This window comes from Odocoileus virginianus, chromosome 16, assembly GCF_023699985.2.
Source record: "Odocoileus virginianus isolate 20LAN1187 ecotype Illinois chromosome 16, Ovbor_1.2, whole genome shotgun sequence".
NCBI classification, from domain to species: Eukaryota; Metazoa; Chordata; class Mammalia; order Artiodactyla; family Cervidae; genus Odocoileus; species Odocoileus virginianus.
In genome coordinates, this window is record NC_069689.1 from 57,687,471 (window position 1) to 57,709,299 (window position 21,829).

At 46.8% G+C, this 21,829-nt stretch overlaps 1 protein-coding gene across 7 annotated transcripts in view; it reads left to right on the forward strand.

Annotated features, from left to right (window-relative positions):
• Positions 1–8,373, forward strand: part of SH3GL3 (SH3 domain containing GRB2 like 3, endophilin A3) — a 115,299-nt gene extending 106,926 nt beyond the window's left edge. For 6 of the 7 annotated variants that reach the window (XM_070478271.1, XM_070478276.1, XM_070478268.1 and 3 more), the window contains one exon: positions 7,707–8,373. In XM_070478271.1, the coding sequence (XP_070334372.1) occupies positions 7,707–7,912 (206 nt within the window). In that variant the 3' untranslated portion in view covers positions 7,913–8,373. The remainder of the gene's footprint in view (positions 1–7,706) is intronic. The other variant, XM_070478270.1, reaches the window with a different exon arrangement.
• Positions 8,374–21,829: the final 13,456 nt, after the last annotated feature.

Sequence of the window (21,829 nt, forward strand, 5' to 3'; positions counted from 1 at the left end):
AAAAAAACGTAATCTGGCCATTTCAAGGTAACTTGGTCTCTTCCAATAGAAAGTTCAGACTGTCCATTTATTGCTTGCTCGATTCAGGATTTAAACCTGGTCAGTTCAGCTAAAATTTCCTGCCAGGGCTATTGGTTTTTCCTCCAACACTCTCTCCTACCTCCTTCTGTACCCTCAAGATGTTCCCTGGGTACAGGGGGTGTTTGGGGAACATCACGGTGATGGGTGGGGAAGCTTGTCGGGGTCTTAACTGCTTCCACAGAGGAGATTTATCACACCAGGTCCGGGCCTGGGTCAGGGGCCCAAGGCTTTGCCCTTGGGTTACTGGACCTCTGCACTGGGAGCCTGTGCACCCACCCCCGGGTCATCTCTGGTCCAGATGCCCCCTCAGCACTTCCTCACTTCCTGCTGGTCTTGAGGAGATGTGTTCACAGTGCATGGGGAGCCCAGGTGACTCCCTCAGGCACCCTCTCTGTTTAATTACGTGTGAGGGTGCTCAGTGGCTTCACTTGTGTCTGACTCTTTGTGACCCTATTGACTGTATCCCTCCAGGCTCCTCTGTCCATGGGGATTCTCCAGGCAAGAATACTGGAGTGGGTTGCCATTCCCACTCCAGGGGATCTTCTGGGATCTTCTGGCCTCAGGGATCAAACCCACATTTCCTGCATTGCAGGGAGATTCTTTGCCACTGAGCCACAGGGGAAGCCCCTGTTTAATTACACCACCCACCATTTCCACTGTGCTCAGCACTCCCCAAGTCTAGAGCTCTTTGAAGCCTACCTTCTACAGTTCCAGTGGGAAGTGGGGACAAGACCCCCACCCCAGGGTGGGATCAGGAAGCATCTCAGCCTTTTCAAACTGCCCTCTTCTTCTACCTCTTCCCTGACTCCAGGATGTGCTCTTGTCTCTTCTCTGGTGGCAAGAAACAGTCCCTCCCTCCCCACGCTTATAAGACAAATCTCTGTGCTCCGAGTTCTTCAACCTCTGGTTCCTTGGAACCCAGAAGTCTCTCCCCACCCCAACTTCAAATCTCATAAAAGCCTACCTGGCTCAGGCATGAAAGCCCGAAAGCCTCAGCGTCTACACCATCTCACAACTGAAATGGCATTATTTTGGAACTTACCAGTTAAACATTGATCCCTCATGTGTGGGTCCCACCCTCTCCCTAAAGAACAGACGGCCAAGATGACCCAGTGTGATGAAGGCATCGGATGACACTTCCCAATATCTTGCTGCATGTACAGTTCAGAACAGTGGACTGAGCTCTACTGGGGGTGGACCTACCGATGCCTGCACTGTTGTTGAGAGCTGTGTTCGGTGGGTGGATGTGGGGGTTAGGGGAACAGTGCAGAGGCTGGGGAGAACCCAGCACTCACGCCTCACCGGAGTTGGGGAACTCTTGCCCAGGGGCTTTCCACTCCCGGGTCTTGGGAGAGACGCCATGTTTGGGGTTGATTTGCTGATGGAGTGTGATGTGAGTGCTGGTCGAGTTCCAGCTCTTCGGAGTCAGAAGTGGGAAGTATGGCAGTGGTCCCTCACCTGGAGTAAATGAAGTGAGACAAGAGGGACGTGTCTCTCCCCCGACTGGTTCAGAGTGTGTGTGCAACGAGGGCACACGTATGCATGCATAGGCAGGGGCTGGGATAAGTGCATGTCTGCCATTTAGTATTTATTTCAGTCATCACAGGTAGCTTACAAAGTGAATGGGAGGAAAAATAGGTTGGCCAAAAAGTTCATTTGGGTTTCCCCATGAGATGTTATGGAAAAACCAGAACTAATTTTTCAGCCAACCCAACATATGTGTACACACACACACACAGCCCTATAGTCAGTGTGATAGCCTATGAAGTTACTCCGCAAGACTTAGCAGCGGCATAGAGTATGTAGGAGGTGACATCAGGAGAGGAGGTCACGGGCAGAGCACTGGTGTCTCTTTCTGGCTTTGCCATTAGCTCTGGCGCCAGGCTGTTGTGACCTCTCAGGGGCACGTACTGCCTCTTCTTCAAAAAGAAAGCTTGCGGAAGACCACCAAAGACCCTTCTAGTACGGACGTTTTGTGTTCCAGGAAATGCCTCCCCAAACCATCATGGTGCTTGGCAGTTGACTCCCTCTGTGTCAAAACCTGGTAGTGGGAGATATGACAGAATACTGATGGTTTTAGTGGACCACTCTGGAGCAGTTATTCACTAGTGGGATTGACTTTGACTCCACAGCTTGACTTGCTACAGGGTTTCAGTGACCAGCTCCCACAGCCCCCCACCCCACCCAGATCCGAGCTGTATTTCCAAAGGAAAATGGAAAGTCTGGCCTGGAAACACACAGCTCCCTAATGCTTTGATATCAGTGAAGGTTATTCTGTTCACATTCAAGATCATGAACCAGGCCCCCTATTTAAATCCTCCTGCTTCCTCGTGGCTCGGAGGTAAAGAATCCACTTGCCAATGCAAGAGAGACAGGATTGATCCCTGGTCCGGGAAGATCCCTTAGAGAAGGAAGTGGCAGCCTTCTCCAGTATTCTTGCCTGGGAAATCCTGTAGACAGGAACCTGGTGGGCTACAGTTCATGGGGTTGCCAAGAGTCACACATTACTGAGTGACTAAACAATCCCCAATTCCCATCATTACGACAAAAGGAATATACAAACTTGGGGTGGACAGGGGTCTGTCATGGAAGGAGCTGTCTATATGCTGGAAGCATCAGGAAGATTCTAGAGATAATGGGGCAGGGGGCCCAGATTTTAAAATGCTGACCTACCTGGAAGTCACACCTGGGAAGGAGCTTCCCACCTGAAGAGGAACAGCCTCCCCTTCTCCGCCATCACTCCCCACCCTGCTTTCCCCACTAGCTCCCAGACACTCCCAGCCTCTTGTCAGAGGACTTGGAGGGAAAGAGGGCCATGGGGCTGGTGGTTCACAACCTCTCTTGGAAATTGGAAACACCTGAGAGATTTTTAAAAATCCAGTGTCCGGGTCCCACTGCCAGAGCTTCTGATTTAATTGGTCTGGGGTCAGCCCAGGCAGGGGGTGTTTATCGTGCCTCCAGATTGAGAACCACTGCAGCAGGAAGGCAAGAGTAGACCGTCTCAGTCCAACTGGGGAACTTCATTGACAGATGCTCCCTAAGCGAGGTGCGGGGGTGGGGCTTGGCTCTCACTCCCACGTGGGGTGGACAATGTGTGCAGAAGGTTAGCAGTGGGGGTGGTACTGAGGGTGGACCGCCCCCAGAGAATAGGTGCTGCTCGCTGAATTTTCTGCCACTTCCTGGTCCATCCCCCGGACAAAGCGGCTTCTCATTTGACCAGCCCCAAATTTATCTTCTCTCTTTACTTGGCTGGAAAAGACTTGTTGAGGGAACACAGTCTCTAGCAGAACTTGTTTCAATTCTTACTTAACGTCTGGATGGGGAGAGAAATAAGAATGTTTCATAATAATAGAAAGAGGACATTGAAATGGAAAGGATGGTAGAGGAACTCTTGTTTCAGAGCACAGACTCGAGAGCACAGGCTCACTGGTTGTGGTACACAGGCTGAGTTGCTCTGCCACGTGTGGGATCTTCTGGGACCACGTCCCGTGCATTGGCAGGTGGATTCTTCACCACTGCAAGGTGAAGTAGCATGTGCTGATGTAGAAGCTGCAGCAAGTTATCGGGAAGATCTAGCTAAGATAATTCATGAAGGTGGCTACACTAAAGAAGAGATCTTCAGTATAAATGAAACAGCTTTCTATTGGAAGAAGGTGCCATCTAGGACTTTGATAGCTAGAGAAGAAAAGTGAGTGCCTGGATTCAAAGTTTTATAGGACAGGGTATCTCTCTTGTTAGGGGCTATTGCAGCAGTGACTTTAAGTAGAAGCCAATGCTTATGTACCATTCTGAAGATCTTAAGGCATTTAAGAATTATGCTGAATCTACTCTGCCTATGTGGGGCTTCCCTGATGCCTCAGTGGTAAAGAATCTGCCTGCCAGTGCAGGAGACACGGGTTTGACTCCTGGGTCGGGAAGATCCCCTAGAGAAGGAAATGGCGGCCCACTTAAGTATTCTTGCCTGGAGAATTCCATGAACAGAGGAGCCTGGCGGGCTGCAGTCCATGGAGTCACAAAGACTCGGACATGACTGAGCGAATGAACAACATAGCTACCACATATAGTGATCCATCTAATGAATCTGGGCAAAGTAAATGGAAAACCTTCTGGAAGGGATTCTGCTTGCCATTAAGAATGTTTGTGATTCATGGGAAGAGGCCAAAATATCAACATTATCAGAAGTGGCTTTCATTCCCCACGGATGACTTTGTGGGGTTCAAGACTCCAGTGGAAGAAATAACTGCAGATGTAGTGGAAAGAGCAAGAGAATGAATAGAATTCAAAGTGGAGCCTGAAGATGTGACTGAACTGCTGCAACCTCATGATAAAACTTGAACAGATGAGGAGCTGCTTCTGATAAATGAGCAAAGAAAGAGGTTTCTTGAGATGGAATCTACTGATGATGCTGTGAAGACTGTTGAAATGACAACAAAGGATTTACAGTATTACATAAACCTAGTTGATAAAGCAACAGCAGGGTTTGAGAGGACTGACTTTAATTTTGAAAAAAGTTCTACTGTGGGTAAAATGCTATCCAACAGCATTGCCTGCTACAGAGAAATCATTTGTGAAACGAAGAGTCAATCCATGAGGCAGATTTCACTGTTGTCTTATTTTAAGAAGTTGCCACAGCCACCCAACCTTCGGCAAACACCACCCTCATAAGTCAGCAGCCATTAACAACAAGGCAAGACTCTCCACCAGCAGAAATGATTGACTTGTTGAAGGTTCAAATGATGGTTAGCATTTTTCAGCAATAAAGTATATTAAAATTAAGGTGTATACATTGTATTTTTAGACACAGTGCTATTTACAGGATGGTATAAACAACTTTTTATGCATTGGGAAACCAAAAAATGTGTGTGACTTGCTTTATTGAGATGTTTGCTTTATTGCAATGGTCTAAACTAAACCTGCAATGAAACTAAACCTGCAGTATCTCCAAGGGATGCCTGTAGAAGAAGAATAGAGAAGAACTTATGTTACTAATTACCTTTACTTTTTGTTGTTGTTTAGTTGCTAAGTCATATCAGACTCTTTGTAATCCCATGGTCTGTAGCATGCCAGGCTCTGCTGTCCTCCACTATCTCCCGGAGTTTGCTCAAATTTATGTCCAGTGAGTCAGTGATGCAATCTAACCATCTCATCTTCTGCTGCCCTTCTCCTTTTGCCTTCAGTCCTTCCCAGCATCAGGGTCTTTTCCAATGAGTTGGATCCTCGTATCAGGTGGCCAAGTGTTGGAGATTCAGCTTTAGCATCAGTCCTTCCCATGAATATTCAGGGTTGATTTCCTTTAGGATTGACTGTCCTTTAGGATTGCAGTCCAAGGGACATTTACTTTAAAGCTACACTATTTAAAATGGTGTGGTACAGTTACTGAAATGCATCAGTGGGGGAAAGTAGAAAATGCTAAAATAGATCCAAGTGCACATGATAATTAAACATATGATAAAGACAAAAGTAGTATTGAAATCAGTGGAGAATAATGGATTATTACTATTTAATAAATTGTGTCCAGATAGCTGCTTAAACATTATTAAAAATAAATAATACCTTTATTTGCAAAAATGGATTGAAGGAAAACATCTTCACATTAAAAATTAATTTTAAAAAATTACTGGGATAAATTTAGTTGAATATTTATATATAACTGTGGAAGGGAAACCATGAATGAAAAGTTTCACCACTTTGACTGCTTATGTGGTTTAAAATTTCTGCATGGATGCCAAAATAAAACAGAAACTCCCATCCCTGCCCCACCGCCAGTACACACTCCAAAAACAAAATGAAAGGAAAAAATACATATAATAAGCTGGAAATAGTGTATATATCAAACATGACAGATACGAGGTTAATATTTATAGTATAAAAGTCTATAATATATTAGGGGCACCTAATACTTTTAAGACAAAGAAAATAGAAAAATATACTGGTAGTAAATTTTAAAAGTCTTGGAAAAATTTATGTCTGTGAAGAGCAAATTTTCTCCTAGAAGTTTACCCTCAGGAATTAAATGTACCTATTTGTAAATACACATATATTATGATATTTTTCAAAGAGTTATCAATGAATGCCAAGAGGAAACAAATAGGAAAATGAACAGGAAGGAATGTAGAAGGAAGAGAGAGAGAAAGAGGAAGGAAGGAAGGAAGGAAGGAAGAAAAGGAAGGCCTTTAAATATCCTATAATAGGATATCAGTTAAAGAAATTATGTTAGGGACTTTCCTGTGGTCCAGTGGTTAAGACTATGAGCTCCCAATTCAGGGAGCAGGGGTTTGATCCTTGGTCAGGGAATTAATATCCCACATGCCACATCACGCAGCCAAAACAAAACAACAATAAAGAAATTATGTTATCCTGATATAGTTGACAACTGTTCAGTAATTAAAAGTAACCTGTAAAATAGTCACAGTAATAAAATAGGAATATTTTTTATGAAAATAATTATATGTTAAATACATACATAAATATATTCATAAAGTTATCTGGAAGCTTCTATGCCATCACGTTAATTTAACACTGGCGACCTCTTCATTGGGGCTTCCCAGGTGGCACTAGTGGTAAAGAACCTGCCTGTCAATGCAGGAGTTGTAAGCTATGTGGGTTCGATCCCTGGGTCCAGAAGATTCCCTGGAGGAGGGTGTGGCAATCCACCCCAGTATTCTTGCCTGGAGAATCCCATGGACAGAGGAGCCTGGAGGGCTACAGTCCATGGGTCACACAGAGTCAGACAGGACTGAAATGACTTAGCAGTCACACATGCACCTCTTCATTAGCAGTCAATTTTGCATGTATTTACTCTTTTTGTCTTTATCTTTTTACCATGTTTAGTTTTTGTTTTGAAATGAAAAAATAATTATGTTAAAAATGTTGTCCTGAGAACTGCTGGCTTGGTACAACAATCCCAAGGCTGCAGGCTGGTCTGTAGAGATTCTGCTCTTGTCTCTCTAGCCTTAAACCCCGCCATGTTCCACCCCCTGGTTCCCAGCTCTAGGAATATGGCCCTGACCATCCAGGCCTTTTCTGCTTCCTTCTTCTCTGAGTTATAGGTGATATACTACCTTGTCTTTGTTGTTGTTTTGGCCTTGGTTTCTTATCAGTTTATTTTTTGGCCACACTGTGCGGCATGCGGGGATCTTAGTTCCCTGATCAGGGATTGAACCCGTGTCCCCTGCGTTGGAAGTACAGTGTCTGAACCACTGGACCACCAGGGAAGTCCCTCATCTTTGTTCTTCAGATGTTTCTCATGTGTTGTCCACTCTCCAGAAACTATGAGTTCCCCGAGGGCAGGGGTTAGCCCTTGTAAAATTCTGCACCTCCCTTGGGCTGCGGGCAGAGCTGAACAGCTGCTTCAAGAACAGGGGCTGGGCCTGAATTTTCTGGCTAGGAGAACTGATGAGAAAAGCCATGGGCTCAGGAGGTCAGCTAGGGAAGGAGGGAGAGCTGCGGGGAGCAGAGGCCACAAGTACAGCGCCCACAATGGGGGTTAAGCCAGCCTTGTCCTGGCTCAGCAGGAAGGCAGGCAGGGGCCTGCTGTTCCTGCTGCAACTCCCCACCTTTGCAACGCCCCACGGACGCTCTGTCATGTTAACCATGTGCTTTTTGTCTCCACACGATGCGGACAGGTTCTAACGTTCCCATGGACCAGCCCTGCTGTCGTGGTCTCTATGACTTTGAGCCTGAAAACCAAGGAGAACTAGGATTTAAAGAAGGGGACATCATTACATTAACCAATCAAATAGATGAAAACTGGTATGAAGGAATTCTGCATGGGGAATCTGGCTTCTTCCCCATTAACTATGTGGAAGTGATTGTGCCTTTACCTCAGTAAATGTGTTAACTCAGACTCTCTCGGACATAAGTTTCATAACCGAAATGAATTCACACCAGTGTTCTCAGCGTGGTTGTTCTGTGGCATTCTTGCTCTTTGACCAACTTAATGACTTTTGTATGTGTGGTTCTCTTTATAATGTATTTTGTATCAGTTTAATTTGTATAAATGATTTTCTTGTCTTGGCTCCCTGGAAATACAGTTTTCTTCTTTTGCTGATTGTCCTAAAAGTCACTGGTTAAATAAATGTATGTGCTTCTTGTTGCTAAAAATAAACAGCACCCATAAGCTCTGTCAGGGCCTGGCCCGTCTTCCTCAAGCTGTGATGGAAGACAACACTTGAAGCTAAGAACTGCTAAATATTTTGTTTCCTGACATGACTGATGGCCTCCGGTCTTTCCCCTTCATGTGTTTTAGCTGACCTGTGAACCACCCAATAAACATGACACACTGTTGGCAAACGGCCTCGGTCATTCTTAACGTTGAATTGATTCCGAAGTGCAGTCTTGCAGCTGCAGATTCCTCCTGTGACCACCCTGACCTGGGGTGCAGGCTGGTGAATTGTTTGGCCTGTGGGATGGTAGCAGGCTGGATACCAGTGGAGACTTGAAAAATACTCAAGCCTTTCCACCTGTACTCTGCACCTGTGCATCTCCATCAGGAGAACACGCCCAAGCTAGCTGACTGCAGCCGAGAAGGCAATAGCACCCCACTCCAGTACTCTTGCCTGGAGAGTCCCATGGACGGAGGAGCCTGGTAGGCTGCAGTCCATGGGGTCGCGAAGAGTCGGACATGACTGAGCGACTTCACTTTCACTTTTCACTTTCATGCATTGGAGAAGGAAATGGCAACCCACTCCAGTGTTCTTGCCTGGAGAATCCCAGGGACGGGGGAGCCTGGTGGGCTGCCGTCTCTGGGGTCGCACAGAGTTGGACACGACTGAAGTGACTTAGCAGCAGCAGCAGCTGACTGCAGGGAGATGCGTGGGCCAGAACTGAGTGACTCTAGCCAACCTCCAGGCCTGTGCACAAAGGTAAGGAAGCAGACACTAACCCGCCACAACTCTAAATATAAATAGCTACTAGATAATCTTTTGTTGTTGTTTGCCTTCTTAATATTTTTAAAATCTGGACCATTTTTAAAGTCCTTATTGAATTTGTTACTATTGCTTCCGTTTTGATTCTTTGGCTACAAGGCATGTGGGTTTTAGCTCCCTGACCAGGAATTGAACCTGCACTCCCCTACACTGCGTAAAAGTGGTAGCTGGCCCTACTGTACTTTTCAAGATACTGTACAGTAAGATTAAAAATGTTTATCTTTTGTGTTTGTTTTTTATGTAATATTAGTGTGAAAAGTATTAAAAACCTATGACACTGCAGTACTATATAGCCTATTGTGTTAGTTGGGTGCCTCGGCTAACTTTGTTGGATTGATGAGCAAACTGGACTTATGCACGCAGTCTTGGAATGGAACTCATTTGTATGTAGGGGACTTAGTGTAGAAAGTCTCTTATTTAGTATACAGTACTGTAATTCTAAGCCCCTTTGTGCCTCCCATGGACCAATCTCTGATGATGAGTGATGATGTGGAGCATCTTTTCATACGCTCACTGGGCATATGTGTAGATTTTGCGAGTGCCTCTTCAAATCTTTTGATCATTTTCAGTCATTTATTATGGACCTGTGAGAATTCTTTCTACATTCTGTGTCTACATTTATATTAGTATGTTGTTATTAGAGTACATTATTGTCCTTTGGTCTCAGTCATAGAACCTTGGATAAGCTATGTTGGATAACTTTGTTGGGCATCATTTCAGGTGGGACACAGAATGTGGAGTAAACTTTAGTATTGGTGGCTGGAGTGGGTTGATTAATGGCTTCCAAGAAGAAATGTTTGAGTCATCATCTCCAGTACCTGAAAATGTGAGTTTGGAAATAAGGTCTTTGCAGATGGAGTCAAGTTAAGGGTCTTAAGGTGAGATCATCCTGGATTTAGGATGGGCCCTGAATCCAGTGGGGCTTCCCCAGTGGCTCAGCAAGTAACGAATCCACCTGCAATGCAGGAGACACAGGAGATACGGGCTCAATCCCTGGGTCGGGAAGATCTCCTGGAAGAGGAAATGGCAACCCATTCTAGTATTCTTGCCTAGAAAATCCCATGGACAGAGGAGCCTGGTGGGCTGCAGTCCTTGGGGTCGCAAGAGTCAGACATGGCTGAGTGACTAAACACATGCACTGAACCCAGTGACTGGTATCCGAAGAGAAAGGAGAGGGGGATTTGTCACAGAACCAGACAAAGGGGAGCAGGCCACAGGGAGAGCATGTGAAGACAGAGAAGGATTGGAGTGGTGCTCCCAGAAGCCAAGAAGAGGCGAGAGGATTCTCCTCAGAACCTTCAGGTGCTGCATGGACTTGCTGACACATTGACTTTGGACATCTGGCCTCCAGAAGTGAGATGATTAGTTTCTGTTGTTTTGAGTCACCTAGCCATAGTCATTTGTTAGGACAGCCCTAAGAAACTGATGCAGTATTGTGTTAGTCACTCTTTATGTCCAACTCTTTATGACCCCATGGACTATAGCCCGCCAGGCTCCTCTGTTCATGGGATTCTCCAGGCAAGAACACTGGAGTGGGTTGCCATGCTCTCCGGCATTGGCAGGTGGGTTCTTTACCACTAGTGCCACCTGGGAAGCCTGTTCAATCCTTATGTACATATTAATAACTGTCCATGTGATGCCACAGGCATGGTAATAACGGAGTGCCCATAACAGAAGGACATGAGGCTGTGTTGCTCTCAGCTGTCACCGCCTCTGCCTCTTGACTCTCCCAGTGCATCTAGATGCAACTCAGAAGATGATCGCTCTTCAGAGGCTCCTGTGACTCTTGAGATCCCACGATGGAAGGGTTACTGCTTCTCAGAACCTTCACCAGAAGGTTTGGTCACCTTAAACTGATGATTGTGAAAACCACAGTCTGTGGTCTTCATACACTCTAGGAGGCAGCCCAGGGGCATACCACGCAGGGAGATGCCCTCCAGAGGGACCATCCCTGAGAGGTCGCGGGCCAGACGTAGTAAAAGAATCAGGTGATGTTGGGACAAACCCTGGCAGTCCTGTGGCTGTGAATCCATGCTTCCATCATAGGGGGCATGGGTTTGATCCCTGGTCAGGGAACTAAGATCCTGCATGCTGTGCGGCACAGTCAAAAATAAATAAATAAATAAAAATAAATTAAAAAAGAAAAGAACAGGTGATGTTGACTCTCCCACAAGATGACCATAGTTGCCTTAGCTTCCTGGCAGCGTCATCAGATGACATTCACAGCGTACAGCCCTCTTCCTCTGTCACAGGGCCACTGTCACCAGAGCAATGGCTACTGGTGTATCGCATCAACACTGTGAGTCACAGTTATGGGGGCAATTCCCTTCCTCAGCTTCCAGCATTCATAGAGAATTTGATATGGTATCCACTTAGTGGTTTGAGTGGGGAATGGGTAGTTTGAATACAACATATGAGTTCAAATCATCTTTGATATGAAGTCTCTACCTGATCTGACAGTTCATGTCAATATCAGGGTTTTAAAAAATTTTTTATTTTTAATTGAAGGATAATTGCTTTACATTATCACTTTGTTTTCTGCTGTACAGCAACATGAATTAGCCATAGGTATACCTAGGGACTTCCTTTTTTAAAGAAAAAATTCTTTTCCATTTTTCTTATTTATGCTTTGTAGAACACTAGTCATTTTGTTCTCAATCTTCCTGACACCATACATGAATTTGGGGATACTTGTTTCACAGAGTTTTTTGGTTTCTTTCTTGGTTTTTAAAAAACAACAATAAAAATACACTTCTTTGGCACGCCACGTTTAATGAAACAGCATTTAGCAATTTCATGGGAAAGGCCGAATAAGACCCACTCATGCTTTGATGGTAAACCAGAGCGCCCCAGGCTAGGATTGAATGTCAAACTTTGCCTTGGAGGATTCAGGGGTGGGTGTGTCTTTCAGATTGAAGTTCACAATGAAAGAGCAAAAGAACAGAGCTGAGGAAACATCCTTGTGGCCAAAGCCACTCAACCCTATGAGCAACTGGTGAAGACAGACAGAAATCAAAAGTGCCTCACAATGATGGTGGTTTTTTTTTTTTTTTTTTTTTAGAAAAAGAAATATGTGATATTTTTCGCTCAGACAGTAAAGTGTCTGCCTACAATGTGGGTCTGGGTTCGATCCCTGGGTCAGGAAGATCCTCTGGAAAAGGAAATGGCAACCCACTCCAGTACTCTTGCCTGGAAAATCCTGTGGACAGAGGAGCCTGGTAGTCTACAATCCATGGGGTTGCAAAGAGTCAGACACGACTGAGCGACTAAACTTTCAAACTTTCATACATATACTGCATGCACACTGGAGGACGTACAAAAATTCCTTTTCTGATGAATGGATGTATGGATAGATAGTGGATGAGCTGGCTGTTTTCATCCACACTATCAACTTCCATGGCTTCAAGTATCAACCATATGCTGATGAGTCATGAAGCTAAATCTCCAGCCCAAGTTGTCATCCTGATTCTAGACCCAGAGGGATTTCCAGCTCAGACTGTTCCAAGTTAAGTCATCATCTCTCGCTCTTTCTCTTTCCACCCGATACACTCCTCTTCCTCTTATACTCCCAGTCTCCACAAATGACGCTGCCATCACCCATGGCCCATGGCAGGAATCAGGGTATCAACCTTGACTGTCTCTCCTCTCTACTCTTTTAAGTAATTCACCAAGTCTTAAAAATTCTTTAACAACTGTCTCAAATCCTTCTATTTTCTTCTGTTTTCACTACCACTTGTACCAGCTTAGGCCATCATGAGCTCTTGCTTGGACTGTTAAAACTACAGCCAGACAAAACATTCTTTGACATAAATCATACCAATATCAGTCTCCCAAGGCAACAGAAATAAAAACAAAAGTAAACAAATGGGACCTAACCAAACTTACAAGCTTTTGCACAGCAAAGAAAACCATAAACAAAAAGAAAAGACAATATACAGACTAGGAGAAAACATTTACAAATGATGGGACCAACAAGGACTTAATTTCCAAAATATACAAACAGCTCACACAACTCAACAACAACAAAACAAACAATCGATGGAAAAATGGGCAGAAGATTTAAAGAGACATTTCTCTACAGAAGACACAGATGGCCAACAGGCACATGAAAAGATACTCAACATTGCTAATTATCAGAGAAATGCAAACCAAAACTACAACGAGGTACGACCTCACACCAGGCAGAAGGAAAGCTTGAAAGTGTTAGTTGCTCAGTTGTGTCTGACTCTTTGAGATCCCATGGACTGTAGCCCACCAGGCTCCTCTGTCCATGGGATTTCCCAGGCAGGAATACTGGAGTGGATAGCCATTTCCTTCTTCAGGGGATCTTCCTGATCAGGGATCAAACCCTGTTCTCCTGCATTGTAGGCAGATTCTTTTCCATCTGAGCCACTTTTACAAATAACAAATGCTGGACAGGCTGTGGGAAAAAAAAGAAACCCTCCTACATTGTTGGTGGGAATGTAAGCTGGTGCAACCACTATAGAAAACAGTATGGAGATTCCTAAAAAAAATAGAAAGTTTAGTTCATAGCTGAAATATCACTTCTCCTAAGACATCTTTAAAAGCCCCATGACTGAATCAGTTGCCATCCTATGCAAAACTTTTCTAGCTCCTTGTGCTTATATCTCTGAAATCATTTATCACACTGTATCTCATTTGCTCCTCCAGGCAGGGCTGTATCTTTCCATGCCACTGTATTCCCAGGACCTAGACATACCTGGCAAAAACTTAATATATATTGCAAAAAATATAAATGTTGCATTTTTCTGTATTGAACTGAATTGTTCTTTAAGCCTAAAACCAGATATGAATGGTGGCATCTGAAGGAATTTAGTTCTTCATGCTCATCCATAGAAAATTTTTGCCCAAGTCTTGGTAAAGAAGGGATAAAAATGCTTAATTGGCTATCTAAACTCTCCTGAAGTTAAGTGTGTTTTGCAAAATGTAACACATAGAAATGTTTTTATTGAACATATATTTGAAAAAAGACTTTTCAAGTGTTTCTTTGTGGTGTTTCCAACCCAAATATTGCCAAGCGGACAGAGTAAGGAACACGTAAGGAAGCAGACTAAACAAGCGGGTCTCGTTCTGCAGTGCGGGATGAGTGACATGCAGTGCAGCGTGGGAGAAAATGCTTTGGGGCACCACTCTTCTTGACAACTTGTAAGAAAACTGGTATCACATTTTTAAACAGTGAAGTGTACAGAGTATGTTGCACTCTGTTCTTTTTGCTCAAATGGATCAATTCTGGAATAAAAGCTTGGTCTGGAATTGTCAGAGATGATGTGCTAGGTGTGAACTTTTTTATTGAAAGATAATTGCTTTATAGTGTTGTCACGGTCTCTGCCATACATCAATGTGAATCAGTTATATATAAATATATATATATATACACACATACCTTGCCTGGAAAATCTCATGGACAGAGGAGCCTGGTGGGCTGCAGTCCATGGGGTCGCAAAGAGTCAGGCATGACTGAGCGACTAACACTTTCTTACTTACATATATATATATATATGTGTGTGTGTGTGTGTGTGTATAAATATATGCATGCTAACTTGCTTCAGTCGTGGAGTCGAGGAGATATATATATCTCCTCCCTCTTGAGCCTCCCACCCTCTAAGGTGAAGCGTTACAGAGCGCCAGGCTGGGCTCCCTGTGCTATATAGCAGCTTCCCGCTGCCCCACCCACTAGTTATCTATTTTACACATGTTATGTAAATCGGTACAGCCACTATGTAGAACAGTTCAAAGATTCCTTAACAAACTAGGAATAAAAGTACTTATCAGTTCAGTTCAGTTCAGTTGCTCAGTCGTGTCCGACTCTTTGTGACCCCATGAACTGTAGCACGCCAGGCCTCCCTGTCCATCACCAACTCCCAGAGTCCACCCAAACCCATGTCCATTGAGTCGATGATGCCATCCAACCATCTCATCCTCTGTCGTCCCCTTCTCCTTCCCTCAATCTTTCCCAACATGAGGGTCTTTTCAAATGAGTCGGCTCTTGGTATCAGCTGGCCAAAGTATTGGAGTTTCAGCTTCAGCATCAGTCCTTCCAATGCATATTCAGGACTGATTTCCTTTAGGATGGACTGGTTGGATCTCCAAGGGACTCTCAAGAGTCTTCTCCAACACCACAGTTCAAAAGCATCAATTCTTCAGTGCTCAGCTTTCTATAGTCCAACTCTCACATCCATACATGACCACTGGAAAAACCATAGCCTTGACTAGACGGACCTTTGTTATAATCCCACTACTGGACATATACCCTGAGAGAACCATAATCGAAAAAGATGCATTTACCCCAATGTTCACTGCAGGACTGTTCATGACAGGTGTGAACTTTTCAGAAAGCTAAAGGTGACTTGTTAAAGGAATAGATGGTGCCTGCCTTTGTTTTCTTTTTCTTACAATTTAGCCCTTTGATGAGTGATTATTTTTCTGAAATGTAGCCTGTACTTCCATACATCCATAAACTTAATGTGATGAACAAGTGCATTTGTAGATAACCTGGGTTCATGAGCATGAACAAAGCCCTTGGAGTGACTCTGTGATCCTCTCAGGCCCTACCAGTGTGAACAAAACTGTACCAGACTTACGGTGTCTTTTACTTCTTTTGTGCCTTTTACAGTTTTTCTGTAGCACCTTTAGGCTGACAGTATCCCTTTTCTGAGTAGAGATTCTGTCCCTTTCTAACTCAGAGCCTCTGATTTACTCTTGAAAACTAGATGAACAAACCTGTTAGAATTATGTGCAAAGAAAGAAGCCATAGTCTTGAATGAGGCCTAAGGATTTGCTTGTATGCAATAAGCTTATGGGCTTTCCCTTGGCTCAGTGGTAAAGAATCCACCTGCAGTGCAGGAGAGGAAAGTTTGATCCCTGAGTCAGGAAGATCCGCTGGAGAAGGAAATGGCAACCCAGCCCAGTATTCCTGCTTGGGAAACCGCATGGACAGGGGAGCCTGGTGGGTTATAGTCCATGGGGTCCCGAAGATGTGGACATGACTGAGCACAAGACACACACATACATGTACAAGCAGAGTATGAGACGCACGTAAAATGGTCAGGTCAGCCCCTTCCCAGCCATAGAGGCCACATGAAGTTAGCCTTGGGTCTGGGGCCTGGAGACATTGTTGGCCCTGAGAAGGGTCACCAAAATCCAACTCCATTCCTTTGCAACACTTTGGGGGACTAAAGCTCTCCCCTGCCCAACTCCAAAGGTTTGGAGCTTTCTAGAAAGTCTGTCCAACACTACCTCACTCTCCTGACAGAGATACTGACTGGCTCAGACTTCCAGTGCTATAGCAGTATGAATGCCCAAGACTCCTGCCTTGACATGATGGATCTCATACCTCTAAGAAGTCCTGAAATCATGGATCCGGCTCCCCAAGGGGCTCCCTGCGAATCTAGGTGCAGGACAAGAGCAGAAACCAAGAATGAGGGTGTGCCAAAGTGCACAGAGCCCCTCGCCAAGTAGAACCTTCATTCTTGTCACACCTCTTCCCAAGGGCCTTTTTTTTTTGCTTATGAGGCAGGAGACTTGAACACTTTTTATGAAGCAAATTTCTGTTCCAAAGGTGGGGCTCTGGACAGACAGAAAACTACCACCTCTAGCTGAGCTTGTTTTCCATGTGGGGTGGGGAACACCTGAGAAGCCAGGTGTGCTAGATGCTGTTGGGGCAGATGCTCTATCCAAACCCTCGTCATGGGAACATACACCCACCTCCCATTTATGTGAGTGTGGCAGTCAGGGGCTTAAAGCCGGGACCTTCTCTGAAGCATCCTCTTTGGCTTATGAGAGTGAGGCAGGAGAGACATGGGCCTCAGGCTGAGCTGCTGGAGTTCCTCCCCAGCGGACAGATGTCCCAAAATAGCAGGAGCGAGAGAGGAGCTTAAGTCCTGCCTAGATAAGTGATAAAAGACCATGTATTCCTCATTCCCAAGGTCTAGGAGATCTTCCCGACTACACATGCGCAGAAAGGCTCCTCGAAGGTGAAAAAGGGAGGGGGTACCACCCCATAGTAGGTGATGTCAACCCACCCATAGGCCTCTTCACTAGAATCCATCTTGGCTAAGAGAATGGGTCAACCTGGGAGGATCCTGAGATGTACCATATATGGACTCAGAACCAGGCAAAGCAAGACGACTGGCCAAAGGAAACCCAGATGAATTGTTCCATAAAAGTGACTCAAACTACCATGAGGGCATGACTCTCAGTTTGTGAGGCTGTCTGTGTGTGTGTCCACATGTACTCGTGTGCACAGGCTGTCTCTGCTCTCTACCCATCCCTATTTGTGTCCCTTGCTCCCTTCCAGGTCTTTCCTGTAAAAGCACTCCCCAGGCAATCTCACACCGGGAAGACACCATGCTCACCCAATGTTTCCCCAGTGGCTCCTCTGTGCCTTCTGCAGTCAGCTCTAACTTTTCTAGGATTTGTCTCCAAGGGCTCCTGTTCACCAGCCTCCAACACAGCCTTGAGCGTGCTTCCCAAGCCCATCTATAAGACCTGCAACCAGAAAGAGTAATTCTGTATCAGGAACAAATTCAGGCCAAAGCCCTGACGTGTCGTCACTTCTCAGGGTGAAATCCACACAGACCCCAAGAGCAGCATCACTGGTAGGAACTTCCTGGTCCTCTCTGTATGTTGTTGTCATTTAGCCACTAAGCCGTGACCGACTCTTCGTGACCCCAGCCCACCATGTCCGTGGGATTTCCCAGACAGGAGTACAGGAGTGGGGTTCCATTTCTTTCTCTACCTCTCTATATATCTCTGATACAAATGTTGCATTGTGTTTGTCTGGTTTTGGTCAGTAGGCGATGCTGGGAGCATGGTTAGGAAATGGATAAGGGAGACTGGAAATGCAAGAGGATGGATTTTAGGGAGGAAATGGAACTTGATTTCTTAGACCTCTCCAAATTGAAAGGCACTGCCTTTGTCCCCAGGTGGTGGGGGTTCTCATCGGGGAGAGTCCAGGAGCTAGGCAGTGAGGGGTCTGAATCCTGCCCACCCCCACCCCTCCCCCACCCACCAGAGAGATTGGTTCTGCAGTCCCACCCCGTGGCCTGATCAGACAGATACAGCTTTTAGGGAGTTCATTCCCTTCTGTTCTTGCCATTCCCCAATCTTCCCCACCTCCCTGTCTTTGGCACTGTCTTGTTTAAACATTGTGGCAGGTTTCAGGGGAGAGGGGAGGGGTGGCAGGGTGGAGTAGGTGCAGGCACTGAAGCAGGCTCTGCATTTACACTTGGGTAGAATGATGGAGGAGAGCTCTCTGGGGGTGATTAGACGGTGAATCTGCGGACAGGACCTGTGAGGTTCAGCCCCCCCTCCCAGACTTGGGCAGTTTGCTATCCTGATGTAACAGGAAAGAGCACACCTGACTCCACGTTGGATCTGTTTCTTTTAAGCTTTGCTTCCTGTTGCTTTTGGTACTCTCATCACTAAAAGGATGCTGTCTGTGGCTGTAAGCACACATAATGGCCTGTCTCAGGGAACCCTGCCCCTCTGCCTGATGTTTAAACTAAAGTACCTTTGTTCAGCTCCCAGGAAGACACCCTGACCCCTGAAGAAATTAATACATCCTCTCCTAGCTCCCCAGTGCTGGCCAAGCCAGGAGATATTCTGCAAGACCCATGGCCTTTTCACTTTACTTCCTCACCTCTTCCCTCTCTCTGTTCTATAAAAGAAACTGGCATCCAGACCCCATAAGATGGTACTCTAGAACTTCAGTCCTCCATCTTCTCGGGTGCCCGGCTTTCTGAATAAAGTCACTATCCCTTGCCTCGACACCAGGTCTCCTGGTTACTGGCCTGCTGTGCGGCGAGCAGACAGAGCTTGGCTGGGTAACACTAACCACAGCGCCTTAACGGCACTCACAGGACTGACTACTCAGCCCGCTAGGGTGAGCAGGAAGGGGAACTTCCATCAGGGAACTGCTGATGCTTCACCTTCTGCTTTTCACCAGTTCCCTGATGTTCTCCCAACTGTTCCTTAAAGGAGCTGGCCTGATGTTCCCTGGCACTTGTGGGAGAGAAAGGCTTATCCCTGGTGTCCTCCTTGGTGTGAGCAGTCCCTGGAGGCTGACTTCAGAGTCAAGAGTGCGCCAAGAACATGAGACAGGAAGTCCCCGCTGAGCCATTAACACCTGAGAGCCCAGCAGCTCAAATGCTTCCAACAACCCCACCCGCCTCCACTGCAGGAGACTTCTCGGTGCCTTCCTGAGTCAGAGGGAGTGCCCGGCTGCCACTGCACAGCATAATCTCTCTTTGAATTCTCCATTTCATTTTGAATATTCATGTGATTTTTGCAATAGGCTCTATTTTGGAATGTGAATGACGCGAGATGCAGTATAGTCTAGTTGCTAAGAACATGTGGTGTCTAAACCTTTCTCTACATCAGTCTCCTAGTATGTGAAGTGGAATAAACATGATACTTGCCCCATAGGCTGGTGTGAAAGTGAAAGTCACTCAGTCTTTCCCTCAGTCTTTGTGACCCCATGGACTATACAGTCCATGGAATTCTCTAGGCCAGAATACTGGAGTGGGTAGCCATTCCCTTCTCCAGGGGATCTTCCCAACCCAGGGATCAAACCCAGGCCTCCCACATTGCAGGCAGATTCTTACCAGCTGAGCTACCAGAGAAGTCCAAGAATACTGTGGTGGGTAGCCTATCCCTTCTCCAGCAGATCTTCCTGGCCCAGGTATTGAACCGGGAGCTCCTGCACTGCAGGTGGATTCTTTACCAGTTGAGCTACCAGGGGCTGGTGTAAGGACAGAGTTAATACCAGTGAAGTACCTGGAACAGAGTCTGGTATATTGTGTTTGGAATCATTATTCCTCGACCATACCTTGACAGGGGCATCTCAGGTGGCTCAGTGGTAAAGAATCTGCCTACCGTGCAGGAGACATGGGTTTGATCCTTGGTTCTAGAAGATTCCTTGGAGGAGAAAATGGCAACCGACTCCAGTATTCTTGCCTGAAGAATCTCCATGGACAGAGGAGCCTGGAGGGCTACAGTCTGTGGGGACACAGAAGAGTCGGACATGACCTAGGGATTAAACAACAACAATAACAACAAAGATGTCTTTAAGGAGAAAGACACATAAGTTAATGTTATGTATTGATCAGTTGACAAGAACGTAGCACAGAGGCTCAGTCATGTCTGACTCTTGGTAGCCCCGTGGACTTTAGCCCACCAGGCTCCTCCATGTATGGAATTTTCCACTCAAGAATACTGGAGTGGGTTGCCATTTCCTTCTCCAGGGGATCTTCCTGACCCAGGGATTGAACCTGGGTCTTCCACATTGCAAGCAGATGCTTTACCATTTAAGCCACCAGGTAGTTTTTTAGCTCAGAGGCTGGCAGGAGTCTAATTCTGTGCTTTCCCCAGGAGCAATGGTTTGGTATTCCCAAATTCATTTTAAAGTTCCCTTAACTTTATGAGAACAAAACTTACATGGCAAATAAGGAGAATCCATTGTACATGGCTGCATTCTTTCTGGTTTAGCCCAGCCTCCCCTGCTCTTAGTGACCAGTCTCTCCTCTGCCCTCTTCATACTGAATGTCCTCTTCTCACTTCCTGAAAGATTCCGGCCATTTTACCTGGAGTGGAGAGACACAGACAGTCTTGGAGGTCCTCCTCTGGGCCAGAGGAAGTCCCACAGTAAGGAAGGGAAGATGAGGGAGGTAGACAGGCACACCAGCTCCTCTGGGTAAAGCTCTACCACCACCTGTAAGGTACCAACCACAGAACAGGCAGGAGACAACCTGCAGGGCTGAACAGTGGAGCCTTTAAAGAGAGGAGATGCAGGCTCCAGCGCTGACTTTGCAACTTACTGCCTACAAGTTATGTGTCCCTTGGGTCTCAGCTTTTCCATCCATGAAATGGGAAGAATGCTACTAACACCATGGGGCCCTTGTGTAGATGAGCTGCACATGAAGAGCTTGGCGGGTGGCTGGCACACACTAGGCACCCAAGGAAATGGGGACTGTGAAGACTTAGCCCCAGGCATAATGAGACTTTTCAAGCCATCCGGAGGCCCTTGGATTCATACCTCTGAAATTAGATCAAGGCTAGGGACAAGCAGTCCACCTACTTCTCACCACCTCCACGAGGAAATTCACCCCACTCCGGGTCCCTGACACCGCCACCCCAAATTTCAGGCCTGGGTACCCCGGGGTATGGACAGCTGCGCAGCTCTGTTACCCAAGCTCGGCTCAGAGCAAGAGGCACCAGGTCGCTGGTGGTCCCTGGTGGCCAAGGGTCCGAGTGGGGAGCGAGCTCACCGGAGTCCACTGGCCCAGGCCCGGCGTGTGCTCTGGGCGCCGCTGGAGGCGAAGGCGGGCAGGCCGGGAGGGGCCACTGGTCTCCGACTTTGGTCATGCCTGGCCGGGAGCGCCGGAGGCTCGCAGGCACGAGCCAGCGGTTCCGGGCAAACCTCCGTGTGGCCGCTGGGCCTGACTTAGCAGAGTCGGCGCCCGGGCCCGGGCGGGGCGGGCGGAGGCTCGCGGAGGTTGGGGCGGGGTGGGGGATGGCGATGGCATCCCCGCTCCCGGCTCCGGCTGAGGCGGGGCGTCCCGGCTGGCTCGCGGCCGCCTTTCCCCGCGCGCCCGCCGGCGGCGGCGGTGGCGGCGTCGGCAGTCCCGGCTCTTGGCACCGCGCCTGGCGGCCGGCCCAGGGCGAGGAGTGGCTTCCAGGAAGCGGGCGGAGGAGCGTTCCAGCCGAGTCTCGCCGTCGCCGCAGCCCCGCGCGCTCCGAGCCGCCCGGCTCCCGCCCCTCACGCGCTCCCCTCGAGCCCGCGGCGTCCCCAGCATTGGCGG